Here is a 16,025-nt window from a genome sequence, read left to right as displayed (position 1 = left end):
AGATAGACATGGTGGAGGAACGGTATATGCGTTCTCGGCTGCTTCAGCTTCTACAGCGCTGCGCAGTTTTCGTAGGACAGTGTGGGCGCTTATTTTCGAAGGAAGCTGTCCTGCGACAGCGGAGGGGAGGCCGCGCCCACCCAGCGACAACGGCAAGAAACGCTCCTCCTCTCTTCCTCGCGGGAAAGACAAGACGGCGCGTCTGGCGCGCGTGGCGTGCAGACGACGCGAAAGCTGTGGCGCGCGTGAAAGTGGCGGCGGTGAAAGCGACGCCGATCTCCTGCCGACGCGGCCGTACACCTCGATCGCGCACGTGCTCGACTTGGAAGTGCCACACAGCCGCGCTGGTGTGCGCGCACTACGACGGCGTTGTGGTCGCCCACGGCACGACGGATTTTACGCAACTCGAAGCATGAAGTTCGGCCTTCTCAACGACGGTGCTGGTGAGTACCCGACAGGCGAGACGCCCGTCAGGATGATCTTCGCACGTATCACAGTGCCATTACTGTATACCGACAATTATGGGTGTCGATTTCTTGGAAAATCTGTGTATGTCAAATCGTCACCCTCTGCAAACGTTATGTATACGAGGCTGAACTGGCAAAGTCATAAACCATTGTGAGACCATAAAATCAACTTACGTAAATGTCTCAAGGGAAAGGAAAATAGCAAATTCGGTAGGTTAATAGTCAGTTGCATACTTGCAGCAGCGTAAAACAACGAGTACGAAAAAAAAAAGAAGTGTACGAGCAACGCCGTGCCCAACTATTCTATGCGATCTTATGACGAAATGCGAAAACACCCGCGTGCGCTTAGGTTTAGGTACACGTTAAAGAACCCAAGGTGGTCCAAATTTGCGGCGTCCCCCACTACAGCGTGTCGCACAATCGGAACGGGGTTTGGTCACGCAAAAACACATATTTTAATTTTAATTTTTTAACAGTCTCATGGGCAAATCCACATGAGTCAGCAGACTTTAACGGACAAATTGTTGCACATGTGCGCTATCAATTTAATCTCGCTGATTTCCTATACATTCTTGTATTCCCCGACGACAACACACTCGCTGAAATCGGACACACGACAACTAAGTTTACCAAATGCGGACGGAAGTGGCTTAAGCTTGCGCATGCGCGGAACCCAAACTTTGCTTTGCCTTATTATTATCATTTTTGAAGCAGTGCCTAGAGCGTTCGCCACCTTTCCGTCCATGTTTCTATGGCTCCCTAATATCATCAGTGTAACGCGAGATGGCCTTCATATTCAGCGTTGTTATGGGGTTACGGGGTTTTACGTGCCAAAACCACGTTCTGATTATGAGGCACGCCGTAGTGGGGGACTCCGCATTGATTTTGACCACCTTGGGTTCTTTTAACGCGCACGAAAATCTAAGTACGCGCGAGTGTATTTTCGCCGCCATCGAAATTCGGCCGCCGGGACCGGGATTTCGTCCTGCCGCCTCATTTGCTTAGCAGCGCAACTCCACAGCTACTAAGCAACCACGTCAGGTAAATTCCATCGTGTATGTCTTATACATGGAACATAGGAGACCTGACCATGGCTCAAAGGTCACTTGTGCGACTGTACTTTTCGATTTTCTTTCTTCCTTGTATCGTATGCTTTCACTGCAAAGCAGAAATGAACGCATTGAGATGCGAGGAGAGCGACTGCGGGACTATGAATGAAACGCGATACAGTTTTAATGAGCGGTTGTGGTTCGTGATGCTCGTAGGGCGGTGGTCGATGCTTTGACGGCGACCGTGTGGCGGTCTCCTTTAGTGTGCGCAACCGTGCTGCTGCTGTGACCTCAAAACATGGCTCATACTGGCTCATACCCACGAGGTAGTTTGGTATGAAAAAACATGAAACAAAGAAGCTATTAAAACATGTCGAAACAAATTCAGCGCGAAAACAGATAACGACGTAGGAAAGAGAACACAGCACGATATTGCGCTACATTGTTTTCGACATTATTCAATGCCAACTTGGTCAGTTCACTCTTCTTATTAAACCATTAAAACATTTATACAGCACTGTGATGTTACTTGACTTCTAAATATATCCCCTGTATATAATTTCTCCGCGTAACTTCGGGGGAGGTGCACAGTTTTGACCCGAGTGTACCTCGGTACATCAGCGCGACCTTAGAATTAGTTTGAACGCGATGTAACGCGCACACACGCGTGCGCTAACGTAACAGGCTTTCTTTAAAAAAGAAATACGATTGTGCATAATTTTATGGCGCATTTGCCATTATTTATCTACTACGGCGCAGTCCCGCGCTTGGGTAACGTCCTCAAATGGAAACAACGACAATAGCTTGGCTGCAGCTGAAGTAAAAATAATGTGCCGGTCGAAGCGAGGGGGGAGTCCCGTTGCTGACGTACTCCGAAATATGGCAAAAACGCGCCACAACAGCACGCATTGTCGCGCCTGCCACATTCAACTGCCTTATGGACAGCTAAATGTTTTCCAGCGTGCCATCGTGTCACACGAGGACTGTAATTACAGTCCACATGCTCGCGCCCCATTCGTTGAAAGCTGGACGAGTCAACAGGGATAGTCCCTTGAGCAACCTTTCCCCCTTATTTCGCCCACAACTTTATACGAACTTGTCTACGGGAACAAACCATTATTGCGTGTCAAGTCTATCTGAATCTAGCGGCAGTGCCTTGTTCGGTTCATAATTAGCAGCTAGAAATATTTCAGTTATGTGTTAACACTGGAGATCAGAAATTACATCCACTTGTGTGGTGCTAGCCAAGCCATGGTGCGAAAATGTTTTTTTTTTTGTAATTCGTTCACATGTACATTTTCCAAGAGAACTCATTACAAAGCAACATAGAACAACATGGAAAAGCATCTGTTATATCGAGATGTATCTGACAATGCGAGCTCCATCGAAAAAAGGTCAAATACAATGATTGAGAATACTGCACGAATTGTTACTATAGTAATAAATGCAAACAGTTGCTCTGCGCAAGAACTAACTAGTAAGCAGTTACTTGTACAATATCAACAACGACGTAATAATTAGCAAAAAAGGCAACCAACTTAAGCGAAGGAAGTGCACAAATTGTATGATAAATACAAAGTATGATAAGTATAACATGTTAATGAGAGGAAGTAGCACGTACTTATTAGGTTGAAGTTTGTTACAGTTTTTATTTCCAGGGGTAAGTCATTCCATTAGCACCGTAAAATTAAATTAACCTCTCATACATTGAAGTACACAGGAAAGTTGAGATTGCCGTTGTTTGCGTGTCTTGTGTTTAGCGGTGGAGAACTGAAGATATTACGAGGCGCAGGTGCGTTATGACAGGAGATCGTGCGGTTCCGTAGAGTGGTGAATGACTCGTAGTTCTGTTACAACTTGTTCTCTGTTTGCCATGAAACTTCTTTCGTTAATGTGGAGGGACGCTTCCAAAGCAAGCCCGTATTAAGAACAATGAGCAACGTGCTCACTTCTGGACCCTTCAAGCAGTAGTGACTGCAAGAACATGGAAAACATCATTAACTTCCGCTGCACTAGTGACTTGGAGTTTTTTTTCAGAGTTGTGGAGTTGCCGCTGGTACTCAGCTACATAAATTTCATGCCGCAAGTACACTCCTAATTCAGCGTCACATCAGTGTTGGAAGCTTTGGATCAAGTTGCAGAGTCTCTGCTTCAAACACTGCGTTTTAGGCAAAGAGGTAGCTAAATTGTGATAACGATGATGAGGATTTGCTCGGAATGTTGTCTTTCGGTTTCTTGAATTGTTCACGCACGCCTTCCTTATTAATTTGCCTTCTGCGGTAACCGTGTCAGCGATAGAAATTGGAAGAGGGGAGACTACCCTCGAATTTCTAGAGCGGTATCATATCTCAAGATAGTACTTTGCCTAATTAACTTTGATGCGCGCATATTCTCGCTAACGGGCTGTTCGCCATGTTTTAAAACCAGTGACAAATGAAGGCTCATGTTATAATTAAGTAAATAATTATTTATTAATTAAATATTTTCATGGCCCGGAGACACTACAGAATGGATAGGGGGGGGGGATGGCAAGACGTGCAGCTAACAACAAAACACTGCAACGCCTTTTGTAAAGTCATCTTGAACTCATGGCCGTCAGTTATGTTTGAAATTGTGGAGTGAAGGTGGTTCCATGCGACGCTTGTTCTAGGAACCAAAGAGTCATTGCACAATCTTGTGCGACAAGACGGTAGACCCACCTTGAAGCGATGATCGGTCCTGGAAGATATATAATGAGGTGGATGAAACAGCACGTCCTTGAAATCGTTGTTGTAATAATAGGATCTGTGAAAAGAAATTAAGGCGAGATGATTTTCGACGCAGCGAAAGGCCAGGCGAGTTTAGGGTTTTCTTCATAGACGTGACACTGGAATGACGCGAGTACTTCGATAAGATGAAACGTGCTAGGCGATTCTGAATGGCTTCAAGCGTTTGAATGAGGGTGGTCTGAGTAGGGTCCCATATTGCGCATGCGTACGTACCAAGGTTTTGTAAAGTGTTAGCTTCAGGGACGATGGGATATCGAACATATTTCGGCGCAGATAACCAAGCATGCGAATCGCGTTGTTAGTTACGCATTAAGCATGCGTATTCCGGGAAAGATTATAATAAATGTGCACACCAAGGTATTTACAACTGTTAACAGATGGCAATGGAATGTCATCCAGTGAGTAAGTACACGGAGAATGAGTAGTGGTGTGGCGAGAAACTCGCATGCTTTTACGTTAAGTTGTATTAAGTGTCATGAACTGCACCATTCAGATACCCTGTCGAGATCGCGTTGCAGATTGTGATAATCGGCATGGTTAGTAATCTTATGGTAAACTACACAGTCATCTGCAAACAGTTGGATAGTCGAGGAAGAAAAGCAAGTAGGACGATCATTAATATAAATCAAGAAAAGCAGAGGGCCCAAAGCGGACCCTTGCGGGCCACCAGATGTTACGGCAGAATTAGGTGAACAAAGGTCATTAAGTGTCACATACTGACTACAGTTACAGAGAAATTCCTTAACCCATGCAAGTACATTGGGCTCTATTTAAGTTGATTAAGCCAGAAGATAAGTAGACCATGTGAGATGGAGTCAAATGCTTTAGCACAATCCAAATATGTGCAATCGGTATCAAAGCCATGATCCGCGTTACTATATATAAGTCGCTAGTAAAACATAGAAATTGGGTGTCGCACAAAGCTGCTTTATGGAACCCATGGTAATAAATGCTGAATAGGGATCGAATTGGACTCAAGCAGTTCAAGGAGGTGTGAGTATATTATATGTTCTAAGATTTTTACTGAAGTGGATGTTAATGATATGGAGCGGTAATTATTGGGGGAATGTACATCACCAGATTTATGCACAGGGACCAACTTCCCTATCTTCCAGTCAGAGGGCAGTGTATACATCTGTAATGACTGTTCAGAACTCCTTGACAATAACAACGAAGAATAAACTTGTATACACTTCAGCGTTTTTGATGAGACGCAATCTGGACCGGACGATGAAGACACTTTTAAATTGTCAGCCAGCCTTTCGTCACCAACTGCATCAATAGCGAAGGGATCCATTGGTTAGAAGCTGGTTTTTGGTATATGCGGAAATACTGTGGGGCTGCTCGTATGAAAGTGAGTACCAAACACATTGCTCAGAATATTGTAGCATTCGCTCCGAACCACTGGAACATAAGATTGGATTAATTAAATGTGTGTCCTTTTAGTACCGCTAATAATGCTCCGAGTTTTACGGCGTTTAAAACGCAGTAGCAAAGGAAGAGTTTTATTAAAAAATTTCTTTTTGGCTTTTGAAAGTGCAGTACGGAATTATCGGCTTAAATTTTTGATAGCAGGACCAGTGATCTGTTCTGGCTGTTAATTTTGCGCGTCGAAATATCTTCTTATTTCTTGTTGCGCGTGCACTTTAACATCTTAAACCACGGAGAGCGAGGACTCGATGACACTTTTCTTTTAGGTACAAAACGATCAATTAAAGACAACAGTTTGTTTTTATAAAGCAACCAGTTTTTCTCAACCGATCACTGCTCGAAACCTGCAAAAAGGCAATCAACAAAGGCCGGTTATGTAACGTATATCCCTATAGGGATAAAATGGGGATGAGACATTGAACTCAGCCGAAGTCCTTTGAGGAATTTTTCGCAGGGCAATTCACTGGCTATTTACACCACTAAAAAAACTCGCTAAAATGTCGCGCATACACTAAAAAGGTAAAGTCTTCGTTAAGAAGAGTAAAAGCTATCTGAATTTAGCGACTTTCTCACTAAATTACCAACACAGTTTCACTTTTATACACACCGTCAAAGGCACATCCACAGAGGCATTGGATAGTATCCAGAAAATCGACGGGATACGCTATTCGAGGGGTAGTATGTAAGCATGCAGTAGTATGCATGCATGGAGTATGCATCTATGCATGCATGTTAGTATGAGAATTGCAATACATGCTCACTGACCTGGAGAGGCAAAGTAGAAGAGTGGGTCTAAAAATTAATCTGCAGAAAACTAAAGTAATGTTTAACATTCTCGGAAGAGAACAGCAATTTACAATAAATAGCGAGGCGCTGGAAGTGGTAAGGGAATACATCTACTTAGGGCAGGTAGTGACGGCGGATCCGGATCATGATACGGAAATAATCAGAAGAATAAGAATGGGCTGGGGTGCGTTTGGCAGGCATTCTCAGATCATGAACAGCAGGTTGTCATTATCCCTCAAGAGTAAAGTGTATAATAGCTGTGTCTTACCAGTACTCACCTACGGGGCAGAAACCTGAAGGCTTACGAAAAGGGTTCTACTTAAATTGAGGACGACGCAACGAGCTATGGAACGAAGAACGATGGGTGTAACGTTAAGGGATAAGAAAAGAGCAGATTGGGTGAGGGAACAAACGCGAGTTAATGACATCTTAGTTGAAATGTATGGCTCCCAAATGTTGCATTTCCTGGTTGCGAACACCCTTAACACAAACAAATGGTACACAGAAAATATGAACCTAAACAGAAAAACAATTGTTCAGCAATTTTTTGAGCATGTGGTGGGTTCAAACCCAAATTAGGCTAATAGTGTTTTTTTTCATTGTATGAAAAGAAATGCTGCTATGTATTGTTTGAACTTGATATATTATATCGTAGTGTTGAAATGCAATTACGTTTTACTCTTTCTGTTTCTGCTATACCGCTGTATTATGCTTTTTTTGTTACTTCTCAGTGCATTGTATATTTGAATTTTTACTTTGTATTACATTAAGCTTAATTGAAATTCTGCATTGTGTATGGTTCCTTGATTCATGATGTATGTCAAATTGTACTTTTTTCCCTTCACTGCTGCCATATTGTAAATGGGCCCCGGACCCCGTCAAGCTGCTTCAAGGCAGCTTTTTGTCCCCGGCCTTTTTCTCTTGGAGAAATAAATGAATCTTGAATCTTGAATCTTGAAATCAAAAAAAAAAAAGAAATGGGCATGGGCAGGACATGTAATGAGGAGGAAAGATAACCGATGGTCATTAAGGGTTACAGACTGGATTCCAAGGGAAGGGAAGCGTAGCAGGGGGCGGCAGAAAGTTAGGGTGGCGGATGAGATTAAGAAGTTTGCAGAGACGACATGGCCACAATTAGTACATGACCGGGGTTGTTGGAGAAGTATGGGAGAGGCCTTTGCCCTGCAGTGGGCGTAACCAGGCAGATGATGATGATGATGATAATAATGATGATGCATGGCGATGAAGACAATGTTAAGTGTTGTTCTTCCACTGTAGTAACATCTAAGTGATATTATGATCCAAATATGAATGGCTGCATTTCTGCTCAGAACTCCTGCTGTCTTTGTTGCCTCTGCGTTTTCTTCACGATAAGTGCTTTGTTCTAGCGTATAACGGACAACCGCTATTCTATGTAAAAACTTCATGATCAACACTTCAGATGGCAGAAGGCCTGGAAATTTTGTGTGTGATAGTTAATCATTCGTCTTGCCCATTGAAGCGCGTGGGTTGCAACCCATTCAGTGTAACTTTCAATAATGAAACTTTCTTCACTTTCAACAGGGCGGGCGTTCGTAGAATGCGGGACGGGCGATATTTATTGGTAAAGTCTGAATTACGAAACCATTTTGGCGGCCGTTATGTTGCTTGTTCTTTAAACGAAGGCGAACTGCTTGCCCAGAGTGTAGCCTGTAGCCGTCAGGAGTCGCATAGGCGTTTGCAGCAAGTGACTTGGTCCCTTTTGCATTGTGCTTTGGGTAGTGCTCTGAAGACGTTGCTCGAACACATCATTTGAATGTAATTTTCGCTATCTTATTGGCACAAGCATAGCAACGTATCTCGCTGCATTTTTTTTTGTGGTAGAAGAGGAAAGAAAAGATAATAATAATATTTGGGGTTTTACGTGCCAAAACCACTTTCTGATTATGAGGCACGCCGTAGTGGAGGACTCCGGAAATTTTGACCACCCGGGGTTCTTTAACGTGCACCTAAATCTAAGCACACGGGTGTTTTCGCATTTCGCCGAAAGAAAAGATAGCGATACCTTTCAAAAACTATCGGATAAGGAAAGGCGCAAATGTTACAACGGCTGAACAGCTGCTGCACACCTAATTAGGGGGTTTAATTACCGCAGTGGTATGAACGATGGTCCTGCACATACACCTCTGACTTGCCAGCTTTTATTTTTTTTTGCAGTTTTGATTAATGCATAATAAATTTAGTCACGTGCAAGTATCCGCAGCAGATTTATCATTATACTGCAACGTGTCTACGCGAGTGAGAACTCCCGAGGGGAACGATCCACGCACAAGAGCAACAGGGAGGAAATCTTCTAATTGAGGGTTATCTGGGCGACTCAGTGGACGTAAGTGCGCCGATACAGACGATATAAGCTGCAGGGTATAAATACGCAAACACCAGTCAGGATGAAAAAAGAAAATGGAGATCGCTCTTGCGACGCTCGATTGCCGATTACGCAACGTGTGCGTGTACGTAGTAGCCAAGCCCACGAAAGTGCTTATCATTCGATCGACTCGACGTGATCATATCGACGTATAGACGCGTTCGTTCCCGGCTGAACTTGTTCTCTTTGGCGCTGACGGCAATTTCGATTTCGACGACTCCGCTCGTCCGTGCGCGAGCTGCTAGCACGCGCCCACGAGCGCCGATGGGAAGACCGAGCAAACAGAGGCAACTGTATCGCAGCTGCCATCGTCAGATGGCGCCGATATCGCTATGTAGTCTTCCCGGTTTAGCCACTGTTGGCGGTTCTCGAGAGCGGCGGGGTACGGAGGTACACGAAGAACGCACTGCATGCAAAACTCGACCCGAAGAATTAAATCCGTGCAGCGTTTCAGAAACTGCGAGGTGTCTTTAGGGGCGTGCGAGTAGTAGACCTAGAGACCGCATTGAATACGAATCGAACAGTGCCAGAAACGAACCGAAACGAATGTTGAATACTTTTCGAACGCTCTGCGAATATCCTGTAGCTTTCTCACCAATAATATGGGACATTTTACGGATCCTGGCATTCGCAACATTAATAAGTTTCTGTGATTACACTGCGCATTATAAAGCATGAAGAAATTATTAGGAATGACCAAGCTGTCCGTTCGCAAACTTAGAGCTCTTCAAAGAATACGCGGTGATGCATTGTCACATAACGTTTATAAGGAAAACTTTGTGCGACAGTTAACATCTGTGTATACTTTTGTAACCAAACCAGAAATGTGTGTCGTCTGCGGCGATGGCACCGTGGAAAGAAAAAAGAAAGAAAAATCCGAGGAAAAGACAGTACGCTTTTTTCTAGTTTTAACGGTCGCGGCAGATTGTGCCATTACTGTATCCGGTATTTTGCAACAAACATATTTAAATTTATTCCGATAAAAGGACACAGGTACGACACGTATAAATAGTATCAAAGAATGCCCACTGCCGAAGGCTATGCATCAACTAAATTTTATTACGAGTGATGGTACTTTAGCACGAAAAGTCTGGCTTCTTGAGCGACACTGCGTCTTATATTTGTTTATTTATTCACGTTACCCCTAAAGGCTCTCCAGGAGAGGGTATTACATGGTGTGTGTGTGTGGGGGGGGGGGGAGCGATACAGCTTTTAATAAACGCGATATATTTCAGTAATAAGTGCAATAAAAAATAAGGCATCACACAAAAAGAAAAAATGAACACAAACAAAAACCGCAAATTTTAGACATTTCCGTCACAGCGAAGAAACTCTTGGAATTTTATGATGTCAATTTCTCTGGCGATGGCTGATGTTAATTTATTCAATTCGATGATAGTACGGGGTATGATGATATGATGAGTATGGTATATTATGTCCAATGTGAAGTGGATGAAAATTATCGTAATTTTATGTTTTATAGCGTGCAGCCGACGACGTGAAGTACTCGAAAACTATTCGAAAAATATTCCGATTTTCGAATAGTGACTATTCGATTGTAGGACCGAATTGAATACTACAACATTCGATTCGTTATTTGAAAGTTTTCAATGTTCGCAGACGCCCTAGAGGTGTCCACAAGGAATACGACGAAGAATGTAGTGCCCCCAAGTTATTGCAGCGTTTGCGTTGTGCAATAACAATTAAACAAAATGCTTTAATCTCAACATCTCACGAAATGTTTACCTTTTGCACATTCTGCCTATTTGCAGAATGTATAGGGCATTCTTTAATATCCCTCTTGATTATTAGGTATGCGAAAGAGCAAATGTCGTGCTACTTGAGAAGCTCTTCCTTCTGTGCAATTTTTGACTGCTTGCTTGTCTCACATCGCTCTTCCCTTATGGCAGCAGACAGATGCGGTTACGTATAGCACGTAATAACAAAACACACTGACATGATCTTGTGGGCAGCAGCCGCAAAGGTCGCAGAAAACACAATCCATATAGCGACGAGTCTCGCCGACACTACCCGCCCGTCCGTCACTTTGCAGCAACGGAGGCATACGAGATTGCAAGGCTTGCGGCGTCGTCTGTTCCTGTTCAGCGGAGCAGACGGCGCAGTCGTAGATGCCTACATGCTGCGGTGGAACGCAGTGCACAACCGTGTCATAGCATACGCTTACAGCTTTTTCAGCACTGCATGGCTTTGGTAAAGCCGAGGGAGAGACCAGACGTGGGGGAAGCCGCGCGCCCACTCTTTCTCTCTCCCTCTCCCCCATCTCTCTCTCTCTCTCTCTTTCACTACCCGAGCCTTCAGTGGTTCCGATCCGATCGCGCGCTCTTCTTAGCCGCAGGGCAGACGGGCGCGAGACTCGTCTTTTCTAAACTGGGACACACTGTATCAATAAAAGAGAAGGAATACGCCGGTACCCAGCGTAGCAACCGATAGCGGGGACACTAAATCCGACCGCAGGCCACGCCGATAACGCACGGGCCGCTGCTGATGCCATCCGTGTGACGTGATCTGTGCCGCGCCGGTGTCGCGACTTGTTCCTGTAAGGGCAAGACCCAGCAGCTTAGGGTGCACAAAAAAGGAAAGAAGAAAATGGTCCGACGGAGAAGAGGAAATAAAAGCGCGGGCGTCCTGCGCGTTGGCCATACGTGAGCGAAATTGGGCTCCAGGCCGAGTGCATTTATCCTCCGGGCAGCCGCCGCTGACGAATGTCGGCCATTTTTGGGTGGGCGGCCGGTGCTGCCTTAATTAGCCGCGTCCGTTGGTTCGCTTTCTTCGCAGGCTGCTGTCGTGCGCTTAAAATCAAGTTTCGTGCGTGAGGTGGTATTCGGTCACCACTTTAACGTGCCCATCGTCATCAGTCACTACTGAGCGGGGGTGGGCGAATATTCCAAGTTTCGAATACGTATTGAATATTATGCACCAACTATTCGTATTAGAAACATAACTATTCAGTATTTTGGAATATTTGAAGCTAATCAAATATTATGCAACAACTGACTTGAACGTTAAAGCCTGGTTACTTCTGCGTGCAGAAACAAATTGGGTAATGCAAAGTTTGTAACGCAGGTTTCCGCCGCGAAACTAAAAAAAATCCCATGATTATTGCTTATGATCGGTCATTTACTGTTTTTCGCAGTCTGGTAAGTTACACCTTAAGGTAAGGCAACCCGGCTGCATATATGCTGACAGACTATTCGGGCAGTTTATTCGATGGTAATGAGTGATCTTTTGTTTAACACTGATCCTTCGCCCATGATAATTAGCCATTTTTCTTGCACTAGTCATTGCAGGCGTGATACCTAATTATACCAAAATAAATATAGCTGCTGTAAACATGTGTATCTGCGTTTTGCTATTTGATATTGGATTCGATGTTCGATACTTACTATTCGTATTCAATTCGTATTCAAAAATATTGATATTCGCCCACCTCTGCCACTGAATAACACGCCTTGAGAGCTACTATATGAAGCGAGAGAAAATACATCAGTAAGACACAATGGTCGTCATTGTAAACGAAATGAAAATAATGACAAAAATAAACTTTGAACAAAATAATCATAATAATGAAGAAAAGACATGGAGTTACAACGCACCTGTTGTAGTCTACGTGAAGCGAGACGTTTGTGACACTATTAGATGGCATACAACTTACGGCGATAGTATTGATTTATTTATTATTATTTTTTGAGGGCCGAATATTCTTTGTGTAGACGACACCAGATTTGTTTGTTTGAAGACGTTTCTGTAGTGCTACGTGAAAGTATATCCCCCCACTCTGGAATTCCTTCAGCGGGAGGTCGTATAGGAATCGGGTGTGGGTGTTGCAGGTGCGCGAACAAGGGTGGCGCAGGTGCGAGGCCGCTGTTCTGCGCTGCCTGCCACGGTGGTGGCGGGGACGCCATTCTCGGCACTGCGGTTACTTGTGTGATGAAGTAATATACAAGTATGTTAGTACGCGTTTTTGCACTTAAACAAATCATATGTGCTCGGCAACATTCGGCAGCAGGTTAATTGCTCTATTTGGCGATTGTGTGGCTGAATCGAGAACCCTCAGTACGTGTGCCACGCATCTAACGTCGCCTGTCGCTTGCACACGCCGATCATTGCGGGGCTATAAAGTTCGTTTCCTTAGCAGGCGGACCTCAGCCGCAGCAATGTGAAATGTGCAAGTGTAAAAATAATAATAATAATAAACATTAAAGTGAAGGTGTGTGTCATGTCTGCACGATGTCTGTGCTGTGACTCGCATTATTTTGTAAGAGCTGCAGCAAATGAGACAACCGCTGACAACAACTCGAGCAATACAACACAATGGCTATATACGCTGAGAACCTACATCCCGATTGTTACTTCGTGGCCCGTGTCGCTCATTACGCGCCCGTTAAGCGCACTACCAGCTAGTAGATGATTACTACGAGGGAGTGCATGAACCTCTAGCGATTATCACAACGCGAAACAAAAACACCGGCTAATTGCGCGTCTACTCGTAACTCGTGTTTCAAGGAAAAAACTACATGCGAGCTTTTTAAACCCTGTTCGCGTATTTATTTATTCATTTCCTCAAAGGTCTCTGTTGAGACATTACATGAGGGAGTGGGGAGTTAGTGACAAGGAGATACTACAAATTACAAAGGGATATTTCCGATGAGTCGCTTGAATGCAAGTGGGTCGATGATAGTGGCAACTTCGGCGGGCAGGCCATTCCAGTCTCGTGTTGTGCGCAGAAAAAATGATTGCTGAAAAGTAACGGTCTGGGCTTGTGGGGGATATACTGTATTAGAGTGACTGGTGCGGCCAATGCGATGTGCTCTTTTTATGTACGGGTTGTCAAGAGGCAAGGAATGAAAGAATTTATGAAAAAGATTAAGACGGGCTATTCTACGGCGTGAGGCTAGAGAGGGTAGGTTTATTTGGGCTTTTAGTGCCGAGATGCTTGTATGGTATGAATAAGTTGACAGGATAAATCGTGTCGCGCGGTTCTGAACCGACTCGAGGGCATTAATAAGGTTATTGTGGTGGGGGTCAAAAATAGCTTCGGCATACTCAAGCTTAGGCCGCACAAAGGTTAGAAAAGCAAGCTGTTTAATAGAGGGAGGAGCGAGGAAGAGGTTACGGCGCAGATAACCTAGAGTACGATTAGCAGAGTTTATTATATGGTTAACATGACAGGTCCAAGTTAAGTCATGCGAGATGTGCACACCAAGATATTTGAATGAATTCGTTGTTGCAATCTGCATGTTATTGATGCTATAATTAGGGATAACGTAGTTACGACGACGATGAATAGACATTAACACGGTTTTAGCTACATTTAATGACATGAGCCAAGTGGTACACCAGTTTTGTATGCGCGATAGGTCATTTTGTAACGCCAGATGGTCGCTGAGGTTAGTAACTGCTCGGTAAACCACACAATCATCAGCGAAGAGTCGGATATGAGAAGAAATGTTACAAGGTAGGTCATTGATGTATATTAAGAAAAGGAGGGGACCAAGTACGGTACCTTGAGGTACGCCTGAAAGCACGGGTGTTAAGGTTGAAGAGTGTGAGTTAGCGTATACGAATTGTTCACGGTTAGTTAAAAACCCTCGAATCCAGCTTAGAACACAAGGATGAATGTTAAGACGCGATAACTTTATTAAGAGACGACCATGAGGGACCTTATCGAATGCTTTTTCGAAATCTAAAAATATTGCGTCAGTCGGGATGTTACGATCTAGGTTTAAATGTAAATCGTGCAAGAAAAGAGCAAGTTGAGTGTCACAGGAATAATTTTTGCGGAAACCGTGTTGACTTGGGTGAAAAAAATTGACGGATGTTAGGAAGTTAGCAATATGCGAGTATAAAATATGTTCCATTATTTTACAAGACACGCTTGTTATGGAAATAGGACGGTAGTTACTCGGTGATGATCGGCTTCCTTTCTTGAAGACTGGGATGACCTTGCCCACCTGCCAGTCATGTGGAATGGAAGCGCTGTTAAGTGATTCCTGGAATATGAGTGATAAAAACAGGCTACAGACATGTTTAGTATTTTTTAGAACTTTGGCATTGATACCGTCTACTGCTGTAGATGACGAGTTCTTCAATGATTCAATTACTTTGACAATGCCGATGGGATCGAATGTGATATTTTGCATGAGCGGATATGTGAAGTACGGTGGATCGGGCAAGCCATCAAGTAATTCATTAGTAAAAACTGAACTAAATGTTCTGTTAAGAAGATCCGCAGCCTCAGTCTCAGGGATCGGAAGTCCGGAGCTATTGATAAGTGATATCTCATTTCGCTGATTAGGATTAATAGTTTTCCAAAATTGCTTCGGATTAGTTTGTAGCATAGCTGGTAAAGTGGTAGAAAGGAACTTGTGTTTAGTTTGAGAGGTTAACTTGTCATATTCTTTCTCGACTGCGTAATACTTTTGCCATGTGCAAGAAGAATTAGATTGTTTGGCTTGTCGAAACAACCGTTTTTTCTTATTGTTTAGTCGTTTGAGGGATACATTAAACCATATTGATGTTGTTCTTTCTGTTATTGTAATGGTGGGGATGTAAAGACGTATAAGGCGATGCATCTCTGATTTGAAAAGCAGCCAGTTCGACTCCAGAGAATTTAGTTGAAAGTTAGCGGCGAACGTGTCGAAGTACTCAGATAATTCTCGGTTCATGCTGACATAGTCCCCTTTATCATAGAGTGTATCATACCGAGCACCCATGCAACAACAGTACACAGAAAGCCTCAGTCGAACCGTAATCTGACTCAGACGCCCTGTTTTCAGAGCAAGTGGCAGAGGCTAGAGAAAAAATAAACGCAGGCGGCTGAGATGCAGTCGTCTCCATGAAAATTCGGTGAGCATAAAATCAGCGATGCGGATCTACCATGAGCGCGCCACCCGTTCTTTACTCTCCCGAAACTGCATCCACTTTGGTTCGCCGGCATTCGCTGAACGGTGGGAATTCACATCGCTTTTGATCTGGCTGAGTGGAACCAAACGGCGCTTTCAAGGTTTCTGCTTGCCGCGACCCTGGCGCCAGCGATGATCGCAGCTCTGCATCAAATTAAAGTAGGCTGGTAAACTACTCTTTAAACAACATGATTTTC

The 16,025-nt window shown here is 44.0% G+C and overlaps 1 protein-coding gene across 2 annotated transcripts in view; it reads left to right on the top strand.

Moving 5' to 3' along the window:
- Positions 1-16,025, top strand: part of LOC135919093 (uncharacterized) — a 197,662-nt gene that overhangs the window by 8,231 nt on the left and 173,406 nt on the right. Inside the window, exon 1 of one of the 2 annotated variants that reach the window (XM_065452815.2) lies at positions 205-443. The exons of the other annotated variant lie outside the window; for it this stretch is intronic. Within the exon in view, the coding sequence (XP_065308887.2) occupies positions 413-443 (31 nt within the window). The 5' untranslated portion in view covers positions 205-412. Of the gene's footprint in view, positions 1-204; positions 444-16,025 lie in introns of those variants that run through there. 2 annotated transcript variants of the gene reach the window in all.

Source organism: Dermacentor albipictus, chromosome 8 (assembly GCF_038994185.2).
Source record: "Dermacentor albipictus isolate Rhodes 1998 colony chromosome 8, USDA_Dalb.pri_finalv2, whole genome shotgun sequence".
NCBI lineage: Eukaryota > Metazoa > Arthropoda > Arachnida > Ixodida > Ixodidae > Dermacentor > Dermacentor albipictus.
Note: the sequence above shows the minus strand (reverse complement) of the source record. Positions and strands in the feature narration are given on the sequence as shown.